The following is a 26671-nucleotide window of genomic DNA, read 5'->3' on the forward strand; positions in this document are numbered from 1 at the left end:
AAGCACATGTTTGTGTTCGGTATTGAAATAGTGAGTGAGTCTAAGAATAGCTGCAATAAAACTGACGGGCATTTTAAAATCAACACAAACACACACACTGCACATTACAAAGTCCTGTCATGGTCTAATTGTGATTAGCACTAACTGGTTGGTATGATTGGTTTTTCCATCTAACTCTCATATGCAGCGTATTAAAAGAGATGAAGCGTCTGTCTTTGAATGTTCGTCCGTGGCCGAGGGGGGGGGAGTGAGAAAAGCCTTTTTCAAAATTCAAGTCCACAGTGTTATAGTTTATTTGTTTTTAGTTTTCAATTAGTTATTGAGTTTCTTCATCTTTATCTCTCTGCAGATTGAAGAGACGAGGAGAGAGGTCGTCTCTGGCTTTGTGCTGAGACGCCTCTTTCCAAATGTCACAGAGCGGCCACTGCATCGACTGAGCATTTTAAAATATACCTACTGTGCCTTTGTGTGATGATGAGTGTGTGTGTGTGTGTGTGTGTACATGTGTGTTTGTGTGCGTTAAACACAAAGATTCTGCAAGACCATTAGAGTCTTTGTGCGTTTATTTGTGTCTGTGTTGTCTTGTCCACCGGCTTAATGGGAGAGTATTGACTGGCGTCCCATGACATGTTTTCCCTTTATTACAAAACCAGGGAGCGGAATGGGATTTATCGAATCATGCTTCCGCTCAAGAAAAACACAGAAACAAGTTCAGAGAAAGAAAAGAAACCAAGCGAGTAAAGAGTAAACCAGAGAAAACGAGGAGCGACATCTGAAGAGCTCATTTCCCCGCGTTAACACGTCTCGTGACTCGTGACGGAGCCCGAGCCAAAGAGGAGATGGATAAAGATGATGAGAAAGGTTAATAAAAGTTGAAATAACGTCAAAGTAAAACTTTCCGCATGTGCTCATCATCCTGACAAGCTTCAAACTCAACCTTGATGAAGGACCTGCAGTCAGGTCTCGATCTGACGGACTGCTCGGCCACTTTGAAGAGCTCCGCCCCACAAATTCTGAACTCTGTTGTCAGCGTGGACGATGAACATGCTTGGGTGATTGAACGCCTTCATGAGCCTCAACAAAGCTCTCATCAGCGCGGCTTTTATCCACGATGAAATGGATTCATTCAAACGCTGCGGAATCGAAAAGGACGGGCCCAGTTTATCAAGAACAAATCTGAGCTGAGACAAAGACTGAGTTTGTCTTTGTCTCAGCTGGCACATTTTGAAACTACTATTCTTATCGCGTAGCTTTCAATTCATGTGTCATTCTTCTTTTTCGTTTTGCTCTATTCCTCATTTATCTCCGTCCCTCTAAAATCTTCTCGTCATGTTTGTGTTTTTTTATTTTTCTATCCGTTCTTCTTCAACCCTTCAACTTCCCTTGTTTTTTTTTTTTCCCCCACTCTCTCTAATCATCTACTTCTTGCTCCTTTGTCGCCTTAATTTGCATGCAGCTCTGCACCCCCACCCCCCACCGCCACCCCCCCGCTCTCATCAGCAGTGAGGAAGTGGACAAAGAACAGAGAGGTCACTGAAGTCTGCTGGCTACTCTTAATGAGCTCAACACACACACACACACACACACACACACACAAATACACAGATACACTTTTTCGTGCTGACGTACAACTCGTCTTTACACAACAACATGTGTAACTGCACACTTGCACACACAATAAAAAGAAACACACACACGTGGCCGCTCCTCTATTGCCTCCTATTACTTTTGGTGGTGGTGAGTGAATCCCATTCACTTCTGCATTAGTGGTTAGAGAGTGTGTGTGTGTTTGTGTGTGTGTGTGCGCGTGTGTCTCTTCATTAACAGCCTGACACAAAGAAGCTGACTCTTGACTTTCCCTTTTCTTTCCGTATTTGCTTCTTCCATCTTTTACCTTCTGTTTTTCTTCAAAATAAAATTTGAATTCGATGCAACGTTTTTTACAGTTTTACATAATGTGCCTAAATCGACAATTAAAAAAAAAAAAACTCCACTAAAGCCTCTCTAACTCCGCTTCACTTTATTAACATAACATTTGGATGACATAAGGTTCAGACGGTAGGCGATGGGGTTGCTAGAGGCACTGGGCCACAAATTCATGATTCCATTCACTCTTAAGGCAGAAATTGAATCTTTTATTTATGTTGTGTTCCGTCTTTATTCACTCTGACGCAGTAACGTGTTTACTGAAGCTTTCACCGCTGCAGGAATCTCTCAACTGTCAGCTTCGCTGAGAAGCCCAGGTTATTCTTACAAACCCTGTCATTGCAGAGAAATACTCTGGTCATTTTCGGGGCATGTCATTCTCCAGCGGGGCCCAGGTGTGAAGAGGTTGAACCACGAGGCCAAGAACTGAAATATTTCCCCAGTATATACGATTCTGTAACATCTAATTCCAAGATTTTCAAGCCTGACTGCAGGGTTTGCTCCGATCCAGCCACAGGAAGGATTGTTGTTGAGCAATGAGGCCGGGCTCACACATGGCATCGCATCCCGGGGGTCGGGGATGGAGCCGAGGTCTCTGCTCTGTGCCGGGCCGCCAGGTTCTTCCACAAAAAGCATAATTTCTTTATGGAGGCTGCTTTGTACTCGAGGGGACACTGAAACAAGAATGAGCCTTTCCTCCACAAACTTCTGCAGAGAAGCTGTGTGCTGGGACAAACCTCAGATTGCACGACTCTTCTTTCTCTTTCTGCTCCTTCCTTCATCCCTTAAAATTTCCGGTCTGATTTTTCAGCCGTCACGCTCTCTCTCTTGATCTCTATGGTCCAAACAAGAATTCCGACCAGTCTAAGCTTCAACACCCACGCGAGCGTCATGGAGAAAGGTTTTCACCGCTACTCCGGTGTAGGTGTGGACAGCCAGGACGGAGGGTAAATGATAGGATGAGGTAAGCTTCAAATAAACACACACACACACACACACACACACACACACACACACTGAGTCATAAGAGGCCAGTAAATCGAAGGTAATCAACATGCACTGACTTCAAAACTCAGACACGCAAACAACAATTCTCTATGAAGATATCTGGGCGGTTATTACTGTGCCCTCTGATGGGATGTGGAAGTTGAGAAAGCAATCAGCCTTCAGCCTCTGAATCAATCACACACACACACACACACACACACACACACACACACACACACACAGAGAGTCAAACAAACAAAATCACACAAATATTCAGCCCATCACTTTCAGAACTGAGAGTGTGTGTTTGTGTGTGTAACTTGGATTGTTGTTGGTTTACAAGGCTCAGCAAGGAAGATGAAGTTTGTGTGTGTGTGTGCATGTGTGTGTGTGCGTGCGCGTGTGTGTGTGTGTGTCTTTTCGACTGCTGAAAACTGCCATGCAGTAATGACTGCTCTCACTGAGGATCAGACAGTGTGAATTCCTGCTTTCCACCTCCACCTCAGAGTGAGTGAGTGAGTGTGTGTGTGTGTGTGTGTGTGTGTGTGTGTGTGTGTGTTGACAAACCCCATCGTGTGCACATTTATTAGCCAAGAGATTGAAGCAGTGGGCGTTCGAGGGGAGAGAGAGTGAGTAGCCGAGTCATTTCTCTCTATTATTTAGACGAGTTTCTTGCAGTTTATTGTAATTTTCTGCAAATCACTTCGGCGATATTGTTAATTTGTTGGACAGTCATTCAGACAAATCACACTGAGGAAGGGGGAGGAGGAGGAGGAGGAGAGGGGGAGGAGGAGGAGGAGAGGGACGAAGAGCAAGTGAAGATGTTTCCGTGTGTGTGTGTGTGTGTGTCCTCCAATTTTATGACTTTGAAAGTGTCTCGGTGGTATGTCCCTTGACAACAGTTGAGGAGTTGTCCAACGTGTCCCACTGAATCTTTTGACCTTTTTGCAAACTTTAAAATCTTAACATCTTAACAAATACTCCAACACAGGAACCAGCCAATCAAATCACGTTAGTACAAAGTACAGGTCCTGACATCAGACGCCAGAATGGGCCTGATGTGGAGAGACACACAGAGAAACCATTCACGCGTGCATTTGGATTGTGGGACAGAGAAGCTGCAGAAAACCCGAGCAGACAGACCGGGTATGAATGTGATACCTGGAAAGGTTGATATAAGAAAGTACTGAAGTAAAACTTTGAAAGTTGTGTTTTCTTACAGTCTAAATATCACTTGAGATTCTGGAAACATCTCCAGCTGTGGGGAGGAGAAAAAGTCTGCAGCCTATTTTTCCTCTTTCTGTTCCTTCTTTCTTTTCTTCTGTACACCGACCGACCTGCACCCCCGCTGCAACTCCCCAGCGTGACCCCCGCCACAGCATGAACACACTGCTGAGATATATGGAGGTTCAAAGATACAGTAGCTGTCTGCATCATGTAGACTGTGCCCGGCATGTGGGAAACACAAAATTAAAGCAGCTTGAAGTTTCCAATAACACCTGGAATCTTTACCTGGACTGATAGACTTAAGATTTCTTACTTTTCACTGACGCCTGAGGGAGACGTTATAAAAGGAGATGAAAAGAAGAGGAGAAGCCTGTATTCTAAAGCTTATACACATACATCACTTCACGTGTACAGAGTGTTTGTGGTAAACGTGATGCTGAATGTCTCTTATGAAGAGAAAAGTACTTTATTTCACTTGTTGATCTACTTTCTTTGTTCCTGGCAACAAAAGAACAACCAGTCGTGTGGTTGTTTGACTCTTTGGCTCGTATTAGGGAACAATGGAAAATAAAAGGACACGTTGGCATTTTCAATATTTTAAAGCAAGTTGTCACAGCAGAAAAAGCAAAAGCGTAAACTGTGACAGATACAGTCGTAGGGTTTGATGGGTAGTTCGAGGACTTTTGTCCTGAGGAGAAGTTTGACTCTAAAGACACGCAGCGTCGAAAGCTGATGTGCGTTTGTGAGTGAAATTTTGCACGAAGGCCAAACCTATAAAGATTGTGATTGAATGCTGAGAGCCTGATCTCTGTCGGGCGAGTACCGATCTCATGACCTTAATGAATCACGTCCTGTGCCCGTGTCACACGTCGCACTTCACCGTGTGTATTTGGGTTCGTCTGTGGTGCCGGGTGTTCGGTCACTGTTTTCAGAAATATCCCTCATTTCCTTTGTTGACGGCTTAATAAAACAGTTCTGTTGTACGAGTGGACGACAGCAGGCTTACTTACATACAGAGTCAGTTTCATGACAAAGGTCAGGTTAGAAAAAAAAACGTGAGTGGGTTTGATTATTTTGGTTTCCATTCAAATGCTGTCGTTCTATGTCTTTGTTGTTATCGTTGAAACAGCAAAGCGAGCATGTCCGATATTTATACCTGATGTAAATCAGGGTCACACACACGTAAAAGCAAATGCGATATGTTAAGTCGTTTTTCTGCTTTTGTGGTTTGACTGGGAAACAACAGCGACGAGCATCTCGAGCACTCTGAGTGACAGTAAAAGCTTGTAAGATTTCACTGCCTCATTGAACATCATCAAACATGATGGCCGACTTGGTTGAATGGAACTGGTGATTATAAGACTTGGCTGACGGGCTGCGTGACGCTGGGACTCTGCCACGACTGTTGCACTGCTCCATTTGTTAACGTCTAAATGACTGTGTTTTTGGGGCTTTACCAAGAGCCACAAACCGTTGGATCTGCACCATGTTAGTTTACGGTTCCCTGAAAGGGCTGAGTTCAATATTTGGCTTTTCTTTTTTTTCATAATTACGATAAACTGATTGATGTATAACGAGCAGCTTTTATTTTGTAGGCCTGTATGTAATTAACAGATATGAGTAAAAAATCAGACGCACGTGAACGGGGAGGTTTAGCTCACTCTCCTCTGTGGATATAAAATCAGATTAACTTTGATCACAGGAGTGAGTCCTCTCCTCTGTCAGAAGATCTTTAATAACTTCCCTCCTCTGTCACAACCTCTGCGCCTCGATATCAGATTGTTTCTTTCACTTTCGCTTCACCCAAACTGAAAGACGAAGGTCCCCGGGGATAGAAAATCGCTAGATCCTATTCACTCAACAGTTCTCAGACACCTGGGCAGTTTGGTACATGTCCGCAAAGACTGGGAAGTGTCTGAATTCAATTAGAACATTCTTCATCAAACTTATGAAATTACAGAAACGACAGGAGGAAAAATCAAGCGACTTATTTCTTTCAATTGGTTCAATATGGAAACTATGTGAGGTATAATTGAACAATTTCTTCAATCACAGCTTACGGCTTATTAAAGTCAACTAGTCATTAAACCTGCGACAGAGACGTCCAGACGAGTTGAAGTTTTCTTGTCAAATGTAAAAAACAAAAAAAACAAACAGGAAAACAACAACAGCAACGTCAGGTTGATTTAAAATGTCATTTCAGACGCGGCAGCTCAACCAGGAACTCATGGAGATTCTACTGTCCGTCCCCCTCATCGGTCTCTCTGACAAGCACATTAGAAACACTTACACGCAAGGAATCATTTAATGGAGGCTTGTCACACAATATTTAACTCCAGCTTGATCGTAATTAAGCTTTTTTTTTTTTAAAACAAACGTGAACAGGACCCAACAGAAAGATATAAAGATTTAGACTTTAAACCAGAATCCAACCGTCCCACGTGATCGCGTCTAAAAGATCAGGATGTGGAGATTTAAAAAAAAAAAACGACTTCATTAACTTCGTGCTTTCATTATATTTTAAAATGTTCATTTCTTCACTTGAGGCACAACAGAGGGTGGAAATTGTCCCACTGTTGCGCGGTCGACTTCACGTGTCAGAAAATGCAGCTCTCAGCTCTTAACGCGTTCACCTCTGCTGCTTGTACAAGACGCAGCAAAAGGAAAATCGAAGCTGCCGCCGCACGTCTCTCTTACCCAGCATTCCCTGTGAGTAAAGCTGGTATCTGTTCCCTTTCCATTCCTTCGCTCATCCTTCCCCTTTCACTTCTTTCCACGATCTTCTCTTTTCAACGCGCTCTGCCTTGTTTTCTGTTCTTTCTTTCCATTTCCGGCGTTATTTTTCTTTTCTGCGTCTCCTCCTTTTGTTCTTTCCCCGCCCCAAAGAAACTCCTCACCTCTGTCTGTACTCCTTCCATCCATCTTTCTTCTCCCTCCCTTCTATCCATTCATCCTTTCTTCACTTGCCCCCTCCACCCTTCTTTGACCACTCCCTCTCTCTCCCTCTCTCTCTCTCTATCCACCACTCTTCCCTTCCTCCGTTCTTCGCTGCCTCTCTCGTTCCCTCCCGCTGTGCTTAGATATAGAGAAACAAGCTTGTTGCCCTGGAAACAATTCAAATAGGCCTCACCAGGCCAATTACCAAAGAGCACCAATTACAGCCGGACATGTTCTGTTTAATGGGTTTCATCCTGTCAGCCTTTTAGATACCACACACACACACACACACACACACACACACACACACACACACACACACACCTACGTTTTGACCCAATACAGCTGTTGTTACCTGTGTGTGTGTGTGTGTGAGAGAGAGAGAGAGTCCTTAGAATTGTGTATAAATTGTGTATCTCATCTCAAGTTTTGCGTTAAGTTGTGTTATCTTGTGTTTGCAAGTTGTGTCAATACATTTGTGAGTCTCTGTGTGTCTCTGTAATTGCGCGTGCATCTGCACACCATCCACTCACCATCTGCTGCAGACTGCTAAGAGGACGACTGAAGCCAAAGTGATTGGCTCTGTTTACTGCAACACAACTGCTGTCTCACCCCGCAGAGAGAGGTGAGAGGGGGCGAGAGAGCACCGCGTACAAAACAGAGGGAGAGAGAGAGAGAGAGAGAGAGAGAGAGAGATGGAGCATGCCAGAGAATTCATACATCAAACACATAGTAATTGCTCGGGTCAATTAAAGGCACAATCTATGATTCTCTGTCCCTGAGACCTTGTTATTTCTCCTGCGAGGGAACTGAGGGTGTCGTTATTCTGAACTCTTGTCTTTTGTTACGTATAGTTTATGTGTGTGTGTGTGTGTGTGTGTGTGTGTGTGTGTGTGTGTGTGTGTGTGTGTGTGTGTGTGTGTCAGCTTTGTCATTACAAGGCTCTCATTGATGTTTCTTGTTTGGAGGAAGATAAGGGGCATTTAGACTTTAGTTGTCTGTGTGTGTGTGTGTGTGTGTGTGTGTGTGTGTGTGTGTGTGTGTGTGTGTGGTTGATTGTGTGTGTGTAATGCATGTGTGGCGACAGGGACAAGGCTAGCTACCTAGCGGCTGTACACAGCCTCCTACCCAGACCTAATGAAGGAGAAATTGGATCTTGATGGCTTTGCAACAGAAGACACCCCTGCAGCATTGTGCATCTGTGAGTGTGTGTGTGTGAATGTGTGAGTGTGTGTGTGTGTGAATGTGTGAGTGTGTGTGTGTGTGTGTGTGTGTGTGTATGTGTGTGTGAGCTACTTATTTGCAGGGAAAATGGCCGATATTTTCCTCTAATAAAGAATCTGTATTTCTTTTGTGCTCGCCACGCTTCCTCCTCAAACTCTGCTCCATTGGTTGCGTGTGTGTGTGTGTGTGTGTGTGTGTGTGTAGTAGCGTGAATTGTTGAGAAAAATAAACACACTCACTAACAGAGGGACATAACCCCAAAGGATGATGGGAAATCACACAACCAGCAGAGGTGTGATGACGTCACCGCTGCGATGTTTGTTGTGTCATTGGTATTTGTTCGTTTTTCCTCCTTCATCCAAGACAGTGTTGTTTTAAGTTTTCAAGTTCCCCCGAGATTCATCAACCCTCGTCTGTTCTACACACAGACACACACTCACACACAGACACACACTCACACACACTCACACACAGACACACACTCACACTCACACACAGACGCACACTCACACACACTCACACCCCGTGGTGTTACTCACCCTGCCTGCTCACAGCTCTCTTAAGTGTTGATTACAAGCGCTACACTGCTGTGAGAGCGAAAACGCGTGTTTGTGTTATCTGCAAGTGTTTCACTGTACGTCTCTCTCTCTCTCTCTCTCTCTCTCTCTCGCCCAACAACTTCACAACAAACCTTCATCTTTGGTTCGTAAATGAAGTTTGAATCACTTGTGTGCACATCCGTGTGTTTGTGCTGAATAATGCGAGTCCCGCTTTTGTGTCTGTCGCTGATTTTTAAGCAGTTCTCGCCTCATCTCTCAGTCAGACAAACTTCACACCCCTCCACTCCCTCCCGCTCCGCCATGACGAGCACGTAACACACCCTCAGAATAGAGGCCTGTTACTAGGAAGATCTGAAGTGTTGTTGGGTGTCTGGGTAGATCTCTCTGGATTTACGTTTTTATTGGCAGCTATCAGGACGCTGAAGGAAGCGAATGTAACCGACTGTGCACGGTGAAATCGCTTTAAATAATGTTAAATGAAAGATGTTTTCGATTTCATAGAATGTGTTTCTGTCTGTGTGTGAGTTTCTAACATGTCAAAAGGTCATAGAAAAACCTGGAATCCTTGGACTCTCGCGTCTTGACTAACCACGACTCACACGTATGTGGCCTCCACGAGTCACGTAAAAAAATCGTTGAAGAATATTATTGCTCCTGTTTTTTAGTTGCTCTTAGCTGTGCTCTGTGCATCTCTGTGTTCTCTGTAAAGTACCGCTCTGTATTTGTGAGTGATAAAAGTTGTGAGCTGTGTATCTTATTCATCTTATCTTGTTCAGTTACTCAACAGGAAACCCACGGCTCGGTTAGCTTAGCCTCAGAGACGGTAACGTGCAAACCGCTGAGCACTAACTTTTTTTAAAACTACTCATTGTCCTTCGACTATTGTGAAAGCAATGACTTGTTTTACTACCTGTTTTACTATCCACCGTGGTCGACACTCATTTGGTTTGTTTTTTAAATCCGAGTGGAACTCACTGAAAAGACAGCCGCAATGCAACTATGCCAACTCGCTCGCAGCACGACAGTCGGCCGGATAATAACAAATCTTCAGGGAACATTCACACACAAAAGAGAGAGGCCATTATTTGGAGGTTGGGTGCCATGCTCAAGGGCATCCTAGCAGGAGTTATGGAGGACGGGACGGAGTGTGCTGCTGCGCTCCCCTTGTATTTTCATGGTGATTCAGAGGTGATCTTGTATTCACAGCCTGTCCCAAGTCCCATTGCTCTGATTGATCTGATGATGAAAAGATCCTTCAGTCCTCCGACACACAAATACATATTCAAACATGGAGACGGCACACACACACACACACACAGACACACACGCTCTAACAAAAACACCTACACACAAATATCCTCAGAAGGGTTGGATAATAAAAGGCCGGCAGACTCATCTCTCTTTGGGGCAAACATATCGACCAGCGTGACTCAAAATGTTTGATTCATAAGACTCTGGTTTTATAAGCCTTCAAAAATATTGTATTTGGTCTGTGTGTTTTTTTAAGCCTATTTAACAAGGACTGCACTTAAGACTGCTGCTCCCCCACATCATCTTTTAAACCTAATGTTAGATAAGTTAGACACACGGGGCAAATACCTCAGTCATTCTAAATTATGTATATTCGTTCATGATGATTTGTAGAGATTTTTAAAACTTGAGTATTGATTTCATCTTTCATGTGAGAACCACACCAGCAGTTGTTTATCCCTTAAAAAGTCACATTGTTTTAATGAATATTCGGATATTTTCAAACCTGAATGCAGCCGTATGTGAAATGTCTCTTCTCTAACGTTATAATCTTTTCACACTATTGATTCAAAAATAAATAACAAACCATTAAATCAAATTATGAGATTTTTTTTACGAGGGGAAACAAGCTGCAGCGTCCTTCATCAACATAACTGCTCTTGAGGTCAAACAAGGTTAAATGAATAAACCAGCTTCTACTGATTTAAAAGCTGAGACAATAATCACATTACAGGTTTGAATCGATGTGTGTGAAGGCTGTTCGGAAGGTTTTTACCAAGGGTTTCAGTAATTACTTTGATTTATAGTTTAGAGACCGCGGTTGCATTAAGTCCCACTGTATGACGCCCTTACATCAATTAATATATTTAGTGTGACATGAGGTAGAGTCCCCTGACATATTGGTTTAATCACATGGTTCGATGGCCTGAAAAATTGGACCGAAAGTACAAACCCGCTGAACTTAACAGTGACGATTAAAGACAAATACAGGCCAGAGGTGGTGTATGTGAAGCCCCAACAACACGCTCGCCCACGTCCGTCACACAATCTCGTATTTAACTCGAGGGTGATGCATTTCAAAAGGGAGTTTTATGTCCCTCAGTTCTTAAAAAGACACACTCCATCAGAGGGAGTTCAACATTACAACAAAGCCGTAAAGAGTGACGAGACATCAGAGAAATTTCAAGAGAAGAATTCAAAAGAAAGGATATGCGCTCTGTGGGTGGTTGTCGGCCTCGGAATGTAATTATGAGAATGCAGAGGAGCGATAGAATGACCTTACACGAGCGAAAGGGTGAAGCTAAAGCAGGAGGATATTAGGTTTTTACAGAAGAGAGGGATATGGTCAAGAGACATACAAGATATTACGGGAATAGAAACACATAAAATAAGAGTCACTCAAGTCCTCTCTTCTCAAAAGTACGATTTCATGAGGGTTGAGTAATGTGACCTCCTGTGAAGATGGATCTCAGTTCTCCTACTTTTATGTTTCCAGAGGACGAAAGCCTAAACACGAGGGGAATTATCTGAGCGGAGGAAAACTGGACACACAGTAGAGGAAGGATTAGAGCACAAACAATCAGACACCTATGGATTCAGTGACATACTATTGTTGAGTAATATAACACTTCTTATCATCAACAGTAAAAGAAAACAACTTTCCAAAAGGACGTGAGTTAAAGTTAACAGCATATTCGTGCCGCTAACCAACTCTTACAAAGAGGACGTAGCAGGAAGCGAATCATTTTCCCTACTGCCTCCTTCACACGGTACTCGCACAATGAACAAGTGAGTTTGTGTCCATGCTGCCAAGAAGTGAGGACGACACTTAATCCAAATACTAAACTCAGAGCTTTTAGCAGCACAACTAGCCGCTTTGCATCATCATGGTGAAATTGCTCTTAGCACGGTGGAGAAAAAAGCTCCCTCAGGTCTGAAAGCCTCCTTTACACCACAAAGCATCAGGATGAAAGATGAAAAATAGCTGTTCTGGTTCAAGATGTTCAGCTCATACTTCTTTTTTGTCAGCGAGCAACAAGAACGGATGAATGGGCCCAAAAAAGAAAAAGGACAGGAGAGGAAAAGTTGAAGGCTTTTGGGAAAAGGGTGATACCAGGTGCCATGAACAGCTCCACAGGTCAATGGCAGATTTTATCAGCACAGCAATTCAAGACAGATGGAACCAGCGCCCTCCAAAAGAAATCCATAATCTTCTACTAAAGTGTCCGAGTAGCATCAGAAGGTGAATTATGAAAATACATAGAAAAGCATTACGTTATGTTGCAGTGTAGTTGCACAGAAATGTTTTCGTCTAGGAGCGGGGCCTGACTTTACAATCCAGAGAGTTATTTAACACCATAGTAACTCTGAGTAGTTTAATTCTAAAATGTTTCCTGCAGAAAGGATGAAGTCGTTCTCTGAAATTCATCCGAGCTGCTTGGCTCGGCAGAATGTCCGCCACATCAGAATATCCCCAGCAAGTGAATAAAAATCATCTTTATGGAGCAACACATTAGCCAATACTCACATTACCATCCTTCACATAACGACCTACTTCATGAGAAATGGGTGCGATAGGGAGAGGAGGTGCAGGGAGGTAGTATATAACCCTCAGGTGAATTAAGTCTTTCCAGAGAGCTGCATATTAGCCAACATTCACATTAGCATCTGTCTCGTATAAAGAAGAGAGGAGGAAATGAAATGCTAGAGGAACAGAAAAGATGCTTAAAGAGGATTTATGTACAGCAGGTGAATTAAAAGTCCATCTTTATAGGGGAACATATTAGCCAACACTTACATTATCATCCCTCGGGTAAAAATGTGAATTCATAAGGAAAAGAGAGAGAGGAGGTGACAGGAGGAGGTTAGACGAGGATGCAGTTGGAGAGGTAACACCAAACTTAAAAAGCTGATATTTATAGAGGCTGCGTAGATTCTTGTTTTATGTTTGGTGAATGTTGAGTTTAAGGAAGGATGGGGGAGGAGGAGGGAGAGATGAGGGAGAGGAAAAGGGGAAAGAGACACAAAGATGAAGCAGGAGCAGGGAGGTGAAATGTCGAGGGAGCGTGTCGGAGTGTGCAGCAATTTAAGAGAGGGAGATCGGTGGGGACACGAAGCCTTCGGACAGACGTGGTGGACAGGTGAGGGAACAGCCGGAGTGAAAAACAAGCAGGGGAACAATGATCCACATGAAAACAGGGTGAGGAGTCATTCAAAAAAGAAAAGAGAGAGGAGGGAGGAGGCATGTACGATGGAATCAATCACTATCAAGGCTGCGTCCTCTCGACACCTTCAGCCAAATGGAGAGTCCATTTTAGCTCCTCGATCTCGTCTTCACTCCGCTCTCACAAACGCGCCACGCTAGAGGAGGCACACGGCTGAAATCGCTTTTGAATTCCTCTGAGCCGCCGCCGCCGCAGTTTCAGGTGAAATGGCCTGAGTCCTATTTTGAGCCACGGCCGCCTGGCAGCCCGCAGGACGACCACGGCGGTGGATACAACAGAGGAGGGTGGAGCAGATCAGAGAAGGCGGAGTCACGGCGGTTGTGCACTTAATTTGTGTCAGAACCAGAATAACACAAAACGTCTGTCCCAATCAAATCTGTGAATATGTTTTTCTGAAAGTTATTAGGAGTATGTCAGAGTAGCTATAGCTGTTAGCAATTAACAGCTAACAGCTCTGTGAGCTACAACATGACTTTAATACTTTAATGGTACAAGACGACACAAATCTGTCACGTCCTGCGACAAGCAGCTGTTTCACAGAGATGATGGAACCTGATGTTGATGACTGAGCTGGATGTCGACGCTAACGTGAACAGAGAGGTGAACGCAGGTGTGGAGGCCAACACACATCAACACACATCAACACACACACACTCACACATCAACACACACACACACACACACACACTCACACATCAACACACACACACACACGTTGGCACTGCCAGTAGCCAGCAGGCTTCTGAACATCTGTCATACCTGCCTGCTCCAATCCTATCACACATTCGGACACACACACACACACACACACACACACACAAACACACACACACACACACACACACACACACACACACACACACACACACACACACACACACCTCCCTCTGGATGGCTGTGACAGCTTCACACAGCAGCACTCACCCAGAAACACATGTTTCTTTCTCCTACGCTTTACTAACACACACACACACACACACACACACACACAGTGAGACCACAACCACTGTTCTACTTCACGTCCACTGTGTCTCCGCCTCATAACCTTCCGTCATCGTCTTGTCATTTCTCATCCACCACTCTGCTCCCTTAACCTCAACCTCTTCCCCTTCTATCCCTCTCTCTTCTTTATCCATCCATCCATCAACCCATTGTACTGTGTATATACACCTCTTTAGTTGTGAGGACCAATTTTGGTCAATTATCACAATTTCAGAGTGAAAGAAAGAGAATTAAAGACAGACAAATATGTGTGTGCTGTAATGTGGTTGTAGTTAACTTGTGTAACAGGTTCAAAGGTGAAACGGGGAAGACATAATAAGGATGTGAGAAAAAGAGAGGGAGGATAAACTGATGATATTTTACACTCGTCCTGTTATAAAAGCTGAAAACGATCCTGCATCACTTGTTTCTCTGTGAGTTCTCCAGTTCACACGGTCTCATTGTCATGAACCTTGAACTTGCTGAATTGACTTCCTCTTCAGCGACATTCACTAAAAACCACAGCACCCTGAAGTTTGGAGCCTTTAGATAAAGTATCATCTGTGAAAAAGTGTTATGAAAAGTTCTTATATAATAATAGGGAAAGGAGGATAAAGTTAAAGTTAGCAGTGATAGAATAAGAGAGAGATGGAAACTAGAGAAGGAGAGAGAGAGAGAGAGAGTGTGTCTCTACCATCAACACTTAATTTTAACCTGCTGATTAACATGGATTGAAAAAGAAGGATTGCTTCTGTGTAAATAAACTTTATAATAAAGAGAAAATATTAAATTCAAGCAACAACATAACAGACTATCATCGAGAAACTTAATTAATTTCACTTGACAATGACAGTTCCCAACCTCAGATTTTTTATTTTTAGATTTCAATTAAAAGCCCTCGGAAACATCATATCGTCTGTTTCGGTTGTGAGATTCTTACGGCTCTGACAAGATGACATCATCGAAACGATGGCAGAGGGCAGTGAGATACTGTTACTGCTTGTGTATTAGTCTGAGTTATTGTCCCAGTCCGCCCCCGATGTACACACAGTAGTTTCCACAACCCACACACACAGACACACAACGCAACAGACACGACCATACACCAAGAAGTAAAATATGTGCAACATCAGGAAAAGAGAAAAACCATCAACACATCAAATCCTCGTTCCAATTAAAACCAAAACACCTGCCTACAAAGTTTCTGACAAAAATAACCACACACACACACACACACACACACACACACACACACACACACACACACACAGTCAAACAAACCAGCCTCATCAAAAGCAGTAGAGAAATGACCCCCCCCTCTCCGCAGTGACACGCAGGTTAGATACACACTGAGCTGACTCTCTTTTCAAAACAGCAGCTTCACTCTTTCATGCAGTTTCTCTTTCTCTGTTTTTCTCAATCCCTCCATCTCTGCTCCTCTCAAGAAGAAGAAGAAGAAGAAAAATCCCAGACAAAGGCTTTTGTCTCTGTTTGCATCAGAGCGAGCCCTGGAGATGAAGAGGCTGAGTGACAACGACAGAAGGAGAAAGAGAAGGTAGAAGACAGTTAAAAGGGGGAGAGGAATAGAAAAGAAGCTTCAGGCATAAAGAGATGAGATACATTTGGTAGAGGGGATGACGAGACACACAGAAGGACAAGTTGAGACAAAAGACAAACGGAGGAGATGAATGTGAAGTGAGTTAAAGAGCAAAAACCGATGAAGAAGAAAAGAAAATAGAAACAACGGGTCAGAAAAGGAAGCCTCGAGCATGACGGAGAGAGAGAAGAAGAAGAATCCTCAAGCTGTAACAAGCACATGGGTTCTCGACCCTCTAATACAACCGACAGGAACGTCTCCTGAATTTAGCGTCTTCGCAGCATCAGTCGAACTGGACCTTCGTCGTCATGGTGATGAATAATAACGAACACAGTCACCGTTTCTCTAAGTTCAGTTCAATGTCAGTTCAGGAAAAGATAAAATGGTAAAACTTCATGCTTCCTTCATTGTACAACATTGAGCACAGACGTAAGACGATCATAACATTGCTACTGCTGAATATCCTGTTTGGTCGATCCATCCACGTTCTCGCTCTTTGTACCGTTAAGCTGACTTTGCCCCTGTCATAACCACGATGGCCACTAGAGGTCGACGAACAATAGAACCTAACTATGGGTCGTGATAGGCTGCTCAACGGACGCCCTCGTGATAGACCGACGTTAAAGTAAAACGTCAACAGAGGAATATGAAAACACAGCAGAAGAGAGAGAGGCCAGTCTGAGAGTCGACCAAGAAGCGGTTAGAAAACAGATTTAAAGTAAAAGCTACAGACAAAAACGAAGCTGGAGGAACAGACGAGGCCTCACTCACCTGCACACTTTGTCCTGGTGACCAGCGGCGGCCCCGGAGGCCCCGTTCCTCCCTCCCCGGGTCTGGAGAGCAGGACCTTGATTTCGTACTCCACGTCTGGGTCCAGATGCCACAGCTTGTAGGTGGGGGCGTCGACCACGTGGCTCTCCGCCCAGTTCCCTGACGTGGTGCGGTACTCCACCTCCTTCAGGATGATCGGCCCGTCGCCGATGATGCTGTTGGCGTTGGGTTTGATCCAGAGGTAGGTGGCGCCGACGGCGAGAAGCTCGGGCGGAGCAATGGGGGTGGGCGGAGCTGTTGAGTGGAAAAAGAGGTGTTTGGTTAAGTGTGTTTTTTTTTTTTTTTTTAAAAACCACATTATCTTCATGGCGTCCCCGTTGGTTTGTGAGTGGCAATCAGAAAACAATTACATCAGCCTGTTTGGACTGTAACTGCACCCCCACCTGAGCTCCTCACCGCTGAATTCAAATGAATCACTGAACTCATCTTCCCCCTGAAAACCACATTAAAGTCCAATCAGTGGAGCCGACGCGTGTGATGCTGCAACAAATGAATGGATGTTTTTCGAGATCACCCACACACACGCTCCCACACACACTTGGGGCTCTCGGTAATTTTCAAAAGTAACATTACAATATGTAATTTCATTACGTGGAGGTTTATTCACCACGTGCCTGTCCTGATATTCTCAAACCTCTGTGGATTTCACAGATGAAAATAAACCATCAATATCTAGTTTTACACTTTCTGCCTGTACCTCTGGGCACTTATAGACCCTCCAAATGTGTTTTAAATTATAATGTGGAAAGTGTGATGTGAATTTAAAGGAGACACAGTTTAACTTTACATTTAAAGCAGGTATAAATGGAGGCAGACATTTCAGAGAGTGAATTCTCTACCTGTACTAATCCATCACGTTCCTGACATGTTGCTGACAGCTACTTTGCCACCAGACTTTCACATTATGCTACCCGGAAAATAATGGCCTCTGTCAAGTCTAAAAAGCAAAAGATATTTTATTACTCCCTGCTGTTGTTTTTTTTGTTTTTTTATATTTTCAGTATAAAACCTGTGACAGCAGCTTCTTTCCAAAGTATGATATCTAACATCCAGGGGAGCAGATCACTGGAATGATGTAAAACTGCAGGATGTCAGCAGAAAGGTAAGTTCTCTGAAAGACAATAACCTATTCAAGAGTTTAAAAATTCCAAATGTAAATATATGGTAACTAGTTATATTCCATAAATGAATAGGTGTGGTTTAAATGCCTGCCTGCTGAAGAATGACAGGGCTGGATATTCCTGATCTGAAGGATCTGATTGATTTATCGGGTTGATGAGGATTTTTATTGACGAGTCAACAAAGTCAGTCTGCAGAGCATCTTTCTTTACAACAGGTGGCGCTGCGCAAACCAAAAACACTCTACATACACAATATATTTTAAACTGATTCATCAGAGAGGTACGTTCACCACGATACTATAAATCCAATTCCCATCAAACATGGTCGGGGGATGGGTCCTGTTTTTCTGATGTGGATTAAAGGGGCGGATGAAGGATTTTATGTTATTACTAATATTTTACATTTCAGAAACAAGGGCGTCATGTGTAGGACTGCTGGGCTGTGGTGTTCATTGATTTCTCTAAGGCTATATTTGAAAGCGTGCAGCCTCCACAGGGGGTGAAGGTGGTTTCCAAGAAAAGCCGTTATTTGACTCAGCAGCTGCAACACTGAAAATTTAAAGTAAATTCTAAACAACATTTCGTAAGAATCTGGATTTATTGCTAGAAAGAAAGTGTGAAATGCTGCATTTCCATTCCCTAAGTGGAAAAGAAGACACTGTAATGTAAAACGGGTTAAATGAAAAAAGAGAAATGTCGTCACTTCACTATGATGTTACTTTATATTAATGATTTTTTTCAGTCTGCTCCAGCCTGAAGTGAAGGAGAGAAGTTTGGAGCACCTCATCATGTCTTGACTTAAACATCAGGAGAAATATGATTCTACATATAATATGAATATATATATATATATATATATATATATATATATATATTTATATATATAAATGTGTCGACCGTATAACCACATCATAAGGAGTCCGGCTGATAATCTTTGATAAACTTAGTTTCATGTCCTTCTCTTCCCTGATTTAGTTTCACTTCTCTGCCGTCAGTCATCATATAAAAAGATATAAAAATATGCAGGAAGCTCTTCAACAGGTGGACGTTAACAAATTCTCCGTATTTCATCACCACAGTGATTTGTTCAAGCAATATGACAGAACTTTATTTTTATTTCTAATTAAATCCACTTTGGTCCAGCGTCTCGTCTCATATGTTGTTTTTCAATCATAGAAGTCAAGCGAATCAGTGACATCCGCGATGTGCAGCTGAAATGATGATGTATCACGACCACAGACTCCATCCACTCATTATTTTAATACAACGAAATGCAACGAGGCTCAAAGAGAAAAGCTTGGAGGACGAAGGGCCGACCGTTGAAGCAGGCAGCGCCGTGAAAATTAACTTCACTCCGTATACTAACGGTTTTCAAAAGCTGCCGCTAAAAGAATCATTTTAAGATTGAAGTATTAATCTTCTTCTGTCAGCCGAGAGCTTTGTTATGCGAGCTAAGAGTAATGGCTCCTGTCTTCCTGCTGTTAAAAGCAAAGATCTCACTCTGCAAGTTTTCCCTTTTTTTAAAATTTCTTCAAGGCTCCATTAGAATATGTATGATGGCTGAGGTACCGATGATTCAAGTGTCAGTCACCACACGCTCATCCATCTCAATCGGGTGCATCTGTACGTGTATTTGTAGAGTAGAAGGAAGTCAAAGTAAAGAAGATTATGTATTTTAACGCATCCCCTGCACATCTGCAGAGAGAGGAACATGAAGTTCACAAAGATTCCTCATCTTAAAGCAACACTGGGTCGTCTTTATTCCTTAAAATAACAACTTCGGAATCCCTCTGATGACACACAAACTTAGAATGAGGGGAATGATGTGTCTGTCGGTGCCTCAGCGCCCCCTGGTGGCAACGCAGAAAATGTTACACACAAACAACAAGAGTCAGAGCTAGCAGCCAGCTAAGAGAGACAACTAGCCAACCGAAGAGCTAGCTGTCGACCTGTCATTCCGAACTTCAGCTGGTTTGTCTTGTGCAGTTCTTCTTGATGTTGTCGACTCACTGGTTTATCGTGAGAAGCAGATAAACATCATGGTCGGACATCAGTGACTGCGTCGGCCACTTTCTTGCCGTGTTAGCCTGAACTGAACTGTTCTACTCTGAGTCGAGTGCAGTGAACGCACAAACCTCGTCGGCCTCTCGGTTCTTTGGCTTCGAGTTTTTTTTCTCCGTCAGCTTGTCCATAAATCCAGCGTGTGGCTCAATCAGACCACAACTCGTGTACACAACAGTGTAATTACACACCCCGTCTGTAGGGGGAGCCAGAGTATAGCCGAGGGCGAATCCTGCATTGTGTCGTTTTAGTCGTAATTATTCTTCGTCTGGTTTGGTGACAGTGTTTTGCTTTAAAACATTAAATGAAGAAATAAAAGTCTTCATCATCCCACTCACTCAGTGTCTTTTCATTTTGTGTCACATTTTCTGAAGTTAGTTATGAAAGAGGATTTTTTTTCTCAAGAGCGATTCGGTAGAAGCAAACGATGCGTTCTAGTCCAGCTGCAATTTTCCTTCACTTCCTGTGAGCAAGTTATAATAATCACATAGAAAACGTTTTTCGTTTCTTCGACAATATTCAAACATGTGAAACTCAACTCGACGTCATTTGCAGGAGCTGCAGTTAGAAAACCAAATATGCAGAATCACTGACACGTTCCTTCCTTTAACGGGGTTCTGTTCACTGGGTTTTACAACTGCTTTAACACGCTCACATCCTCATTAACATCATTTACATTCTACAACTTCTCCTGATGTTACTCCACAGGAACAAAGAGCGAGCTCGTTCAGTCACTCCCTCCGTCTGTTTCCTCCCCCCTTCCCTCCCTCCGCCAACTCGTTCACCGCGGAGAGTTACAGAGGCCACCCAGTGACTCACAACCTGGCACCCACCATGACATGAGCGAACACACACACACACATTCATACAGAAACACAGGTTTTGTTGATACTAAATAGCTGCACGTATTTATATTTATATCCATCGAACACGTAATAACACCCACAATATGAAAAGCCTGTGCTTGCATGTACGGACGGATAAAGATTGAAATACACACACACACACACCTGCGTCCTTACATGAATACAGAAAATAGGACACACACACTTCATGCAGTGATACTCGTGAAGTGTGAGAGGAAGGATGAAGAAAGGAGGGAGGAAGAGTGGAGGACATCGGTGGGCAATGGCTTTTGAGTTCTGTTAAAGAAATGGATGGATGTGGAGAGAAGGATGAACTGATGAGGGAGCACCAGTCGTTATTTCTTTAATGTTTGTTATGTAACAAGACGCACAAAGTTAGGTGTGACTTCATGGATTTCAACAGAGACGTGTGCAGGACTGGTCCTCGTGTCAGACGTGATGTAATCTCTGCAGCAGCCGTGCTCAGGCTGTAATAAAAACAAGCCGTGCTCATGAAGTTTTCAAATGGGTTACAGCAGGAGGACAGCACTGTCACTCTGGACCAATAAACACCTCTGTGTGTTTGTGTTTGTATTTGTATATGTATATGTGTATATGTGTGTGTGTGTGCAGCAGCCATGGCCCCATAAAGGTTTTATCGTGCGTATCCTGGGGCCTTGTTGTCAGAGGACGCATCGCACACTCAAAAGCGACCTGTGTTACTACACCCTGAAGGTACAGAGTATATGGCTCTACATTTTACTGCTCTGCATTTGAGTCCCAGCTTGATGTTTGAGCACGGTGTGTGTGTGTGTGTGTGTGTGTGTGTGTGTGTGTGTGTGTGTGTGTGTGTGTGTGTGTGTGTGTGTGTGTGTGTGTACATCAGATGTCCAGATGTCTTTGTTCTTTGTTTCTCTGACTCGTTCTGAGCCACCTAAGATAAAATAAATGAGCGAAACTCCTGCAGCCGGTCAGGAGTCAGTTCTGAAAGATGCTGAGCCAGAACATTTCCAATAATGATACATCAGCTGGAATGTATATCACTATATTATATTATATAGCAACGTAAATGCACATCTTCTCCGCTGTTGCTCCGTTGTTTATTCGACATAATGAAAGTCAATGACCAGCTCATATCAGCGGAGCTCTGACATAAAGAACGTCTAAATCCTGAATTATCAGATAGTGTGTTGTGGGAAAAAGACAAAGTAGAATCCATTTTGTTCTCAGAATGAAGAGCTTTTCAACAGACTCATTTCTGATGGAGAGAGAGAGAGAGAGAGAGGGAGAGAGAGAGAGAGAGAGAGAGAGAGAGACACAAACACTCAGTTAAAAGTAAAGAGGGAAAAAGAAATGAGGGAGAAAAGTGGGAGAGAGTAATAGTTTTGTTGTTGGTGATTTAAGTTTTATCAGCTCTCCTCCTCTGACAGTTTATAAAACCCTGATAGTGTGTGTGTGTGTCTGTGTGTGTCTGTGTGTGTGTGTGTGTGTGTGAGAGAGAAGGTGAGACAACTCCACAAGTGCTATCAAATCTCTGTGAGCTCTGCTGTGTTCTCCAAGAGAGACAGATCCAGAGATAAGGAAAGTGAAATTGTGTACGTCTACGTGAGTGTGTGAGTGTGTGTGTGTGTGTGTGTGTGTGTGTGTGAGTATTAGTGTGTATGAGAGAAGGTGCGAGTGATAGCGAGACAGATAAAGGAGGCCTCAGCCCACCAGAGAGGAGAGAGAAGATATTACCAGGATGGCGGAAAAGATGGAAAAATCAGTTCTACCGAAAACGACATTCACTCGACCAAAATCAGTTTTTGTCCCTTTTCAACATTCGAGAGAGAGAGAGAGAGAGAGAGAGAGAGAGAGAGAGAGAGAGAGAGAGAGAAAAGCAACTTTAACGAGAAGATTATAGTATTATCATCATCATTGTTATTATGAATCATATTATTATTATTATTATTATGAATCGTATTATGATCAGTTTTGACAGTTGGTCTTTACGACTGTTCTCTGCTGACGTGACAGTCAAACTCCGGGAACATGACAACATCCCCGAAAGACGTCTGACAGAGTGAGAGCGTCAAAACGTGTTGAATACTCTTCTTCTGACAGATTTTCCAAACTTCTTTATTTGAGGGTATGAGACGAAAAATCAAATGCAACTATAATCTCTCATTTCACAGGTAAACTCTGAGAGCTCAGACTAACTGTGATGTTTAGTTTTACAGCCCTGCAGGTTTAATTAAAACCTGTCTCACCTGCCACTTCTGTCTCTTTTAGCAATGTCATCCTGTTAATGTGGTGCAAACAGTTTTATAATGACCAGTGATAATGAACTGTAATAAAGGGGAACTGTCCTTCAACCAAGTTTTTATTCTGGGAAGGAAATTCAGTTTGACCGTCAAATTATTGTTTGAATCATGTTTGAAAGTTGTCCTAAAGTTCATTTTTCTATTTTTCGGAGCAACCACTCACATGGCTTAATATTTTTGCAGAAGGAACATAATGAGGGAAACGTATTATCGCTGGTGTCAAGTTCAACCTCTAACTTTAGGGAAGTTATTTTCCATATATCTTGTAAAACCATCCACTGGAGGCTCCCTGGCTTTTGACCCGGTCGACGGCTCTGCAACACTAACGGCCTCGGACAAAAACCACACATTATATAATGAAGAAGTAAAACAGTTCATCACGATGATGTTTTAAATGTTGTTGTTGAGCTTCGGGCAGTTTATATTTATCCGACAGTAAAAACCGATTGTTTAAACATTGCACATTCTGCTGGAGAAGGTGGAGAGGATTTCTGTGTGAGCTCCGTCCTCCCGACATGCCTTTGGCCTGAGGTCTCTGTGTGCTACACATTTAATGTGAGGATGTTCTTGCCTCACCTCTCGTATCTGGACTCACCCATCGATCAAGAGACCTGCAGACTCCCCCTCACACAGTGGTGGTGAGACAGAATCAATCTCTCAACAAAGTGACACGATGAAATGTTCGTACGTTCTGAAAGTTAGATCCTCCGCCTGTGTGTGCTGTCACCTCCGACCTCCCGACTCTCCTCCGTCTCGTGACGACTTCTTCATTTCTTTCTTTGTACAATCTCCCAGTGTTATTTTCCTGCTCAGGACTCCTACTGACTTTTTATATAAACACATTTCTCCAAGTCCTGGAGATTGAGTGATTCCAGTGTGTGTGTGTGTGTGAGAGAAACACACTCCATCCTCCCTTAGGCCTGCTGTGTAATGAATTCAGCACTCTCTCTCTCTCTCTCTCACACACACACACACACACACTTTGCCTGGTCACAAAGAATGTTTTAATCTCACAGCCCAACAACAAGAAAGACAGAAAGGTGATCAAACACACACGTGTTTTAAATGGGAAATCATGGGAAGTAAAGTCTGATGCCTCAGTCCTCACAGGAAACTGTGGACACAGACACAAAGTCCTCATCACCGCAAACAATCAAACGCTCAGTCTGCACCTGAACACATCTTGAACTAGAGTACAACTCTCATCTCACCTTAACGTCAGTATTAAACAGGTTAGTAAAACACAAATATGCTTTTTTTTTTGGTACTCGTTAATATGTCAACAGGGAAAATATGGCAACTTTGATCGTAAGCTTATTACAAAGTATAAATTAAAGTCCCTTCAAAGTGTCCACGGAAAAGACAGTCAACTATTTCCTGGTGGCTTCCTGTAAGCTGACGAGGACAAACGTGCCAGATAGAGGTCTGAAACCTGACGTCACCAACAGCAAGAAAAAGACTAAAGGAGACTTTGATCTTCTTAGTGTCACGAGAATATTCAGCAAAAGTTTTAATGAAATGAGAATTAGTCTTACATGTGTCATCTTGACGGGAGCGAAGCAGCAGGAGACATTATCGCTCCCTCTCACTCTGTTTCACAGGTTTTATCTTTAGACTCTTATCTCCGTGAACATTCAGCCAGTGAGCAGGTCAATAAGATGTGGGTGGTGGCAAGAACAGCTTTACACCCGTCAGTTTCAGTTTAACTAAATTAATACAGGAATTCTGTCAAAGGTGAGGGACCAGCAACTTATTTTCAAACTTGTGAAAATGGCGTGTGAGGACGGGGGCCATGAGCAGAGATTTGTGAAAGTCTTCTCCAGTAAAGTGTGTGTGTGTGTTCAAAATAACTCGACAACGCATCGAGCGATGTTCACAGAACTTGGTGAGAACATTACACGAGAGTTTTTCTCTAGGTGATTAACTTTGGCAGCTAGTTGGTCAAAGGTCAAAGTAGAAGTCAAATCAACATGTCGTCCAAATACCACATTTTTTCTAGATTTTCTATTATATTATACGATGAAGTGAAATCATGAAGAAGTCAGAAAACGACACCATGCATCAGGGTATCTTCACGTTCCACGTGACTATAGAAACGAGCTAAAGCTTGTACGGATGAAAACAAGATAATTATGATGTAATCACGGCATCACAACGAAGCTGCGAGATGATGTCATGCAGCGAGCAGTGAAACCAGTTGGAAAAAAGTCAGGTTTGCTCTGGAGTGATCCGGGTTCACACACAACAAGTACTTGTTGTGTGTGCATCACCCAGCTGAGGCGTTTCAGTACTTCTCATTTTCCTTTTCTCTCTTTCATCTTCTCATCCCTTTTCCATTGTTCTGTGATGCACCTGTTACACTCACTTTACTTCCTCACTATCCTCTCATGCTCTCCTGCCTTTGGTGTCAACTTTTCATCTCCTCACCGCCTTCTCTCCTCTCTGCTCCTGAGCCCTCTCCCTTTTTCTCACCTCAGTCCTGCTCATCCTCTGCTCGGCGTACCTGCTCATGCATTACTTATATTTCTACTCGGATATTCTGTGTGAAGTGTCCATTCTCTGGGATACACACACACACACACACACACACACACACACACACACAAACATGCGCACAGAGGCCGGTGCTCCTGAGAGAGCAATGGACAAGGAATACCAATAATTCGACAAACCGCCCAGCATACTCAAGACAACACACACAGACTCACACACATTTCCCCTAAGGCGAGCCCTAAGGAGCTGGTTAAAGAGGCGGGTAGAATGTACCTACCTTTCTCTCTCACACACACACACACACACACACTGATTTAGGCAGATAAACAAACTTTGGTTTGGCTCTTCTAAGTTAACTTACATGAGATGTGCTTGTTCTTGCCTCGTGTATATTTCCAGATTTTGTGTCATCGATCATCTGCGAACCAAATGAACTTCACTTCAATCCACTTAGTGATCATCTTTCCCTGGTGTTCACATTGCTTCCTGATTTTATTTTGATGTTTATCGTCAAATCAACACTTCCTCTGTGAATTCTAGACAAACTAAAAATCTGTTAAGTATATTTGTGAGTTTTGTGTCCCTGCAGTGACAGAGTTGTGTGACTAAGCGTCTCTTCTTAACGGACACTCTCCCGTCACTCAGCCGGGGGAACCATTTTTTTTCTTCCGTGTCAAGCTTCCTGCAGAACTCTCCGCACTTCCTGCAGACATTTCTAATTAAAAGCCTTGTAGCTGCTCAAGGGCACAATCCATCTGAAATGATCTCAGATCTGACACACAGGCCTGAGCTGTCCACTCTCCTATTGATTTCCTTATCAGGGGACGGACACAGAAAATGCCAGGAATGAGCTTTGGGCGACGGAGAGCTCCACCGGCTCAGACGCACAGACCCACACACACACACACACACACACACACACAGTGACAGACATTTACACACCGCGGTGATGCTGCTGGGTCTTATTCTTGGACTACAATCAGCTTTATGACTTCCCAGGGAGACTTAGAAAGATGTAGCAGTATTCCTGGGGAACTCACACACACACACACACACACACACACACACACACACACACACACACACACACTCTGCGTGGTGTC

The 26671-nt window shown here is 43.3% G+C and overlaps 1 protein-coding gene across 12 annotated transcripts in view; it reads right to left on the reverse strand.

Moving 5' to 3' along the window:
* The window catches only part of ptprt (protein tyrosine phosphatase receptor type T), a 241612-nt gene that overhangs the window by 143306 nt on the left and 71635 nt on the right, over nt 1-26671 (reverse strand). For all 12 annotated transcript variants that reach the window (XM_069531583.1, XM_069531570.1, XM_069531573.1 and 9 more), the window contains exon 8: nt 16686-16979. In XM_069531583.1, the coding sequence (XP_069387684.1) occupies nt 16686-16979 (294 nt within the window). The remainder of the gene's footprint in view (nt 1-16685; nt 16980-26671) is intronic.

Source organism: Paralichthys olivaceus, chromosome 2 (genome assembly GCF_024713975.1).
Source record: "Paralichthys olivaceus isolate ysfri-2021 chromosome 2, ASM2471397v2, whole genome shotgun sequence".
Lineage (NCBI taxonomy): Eukaryota > Metazoa > Chordata > Actinopteri > Pleuronectiformes > Paralichthyidae > Paralichthys > Paralichthys olivaceus.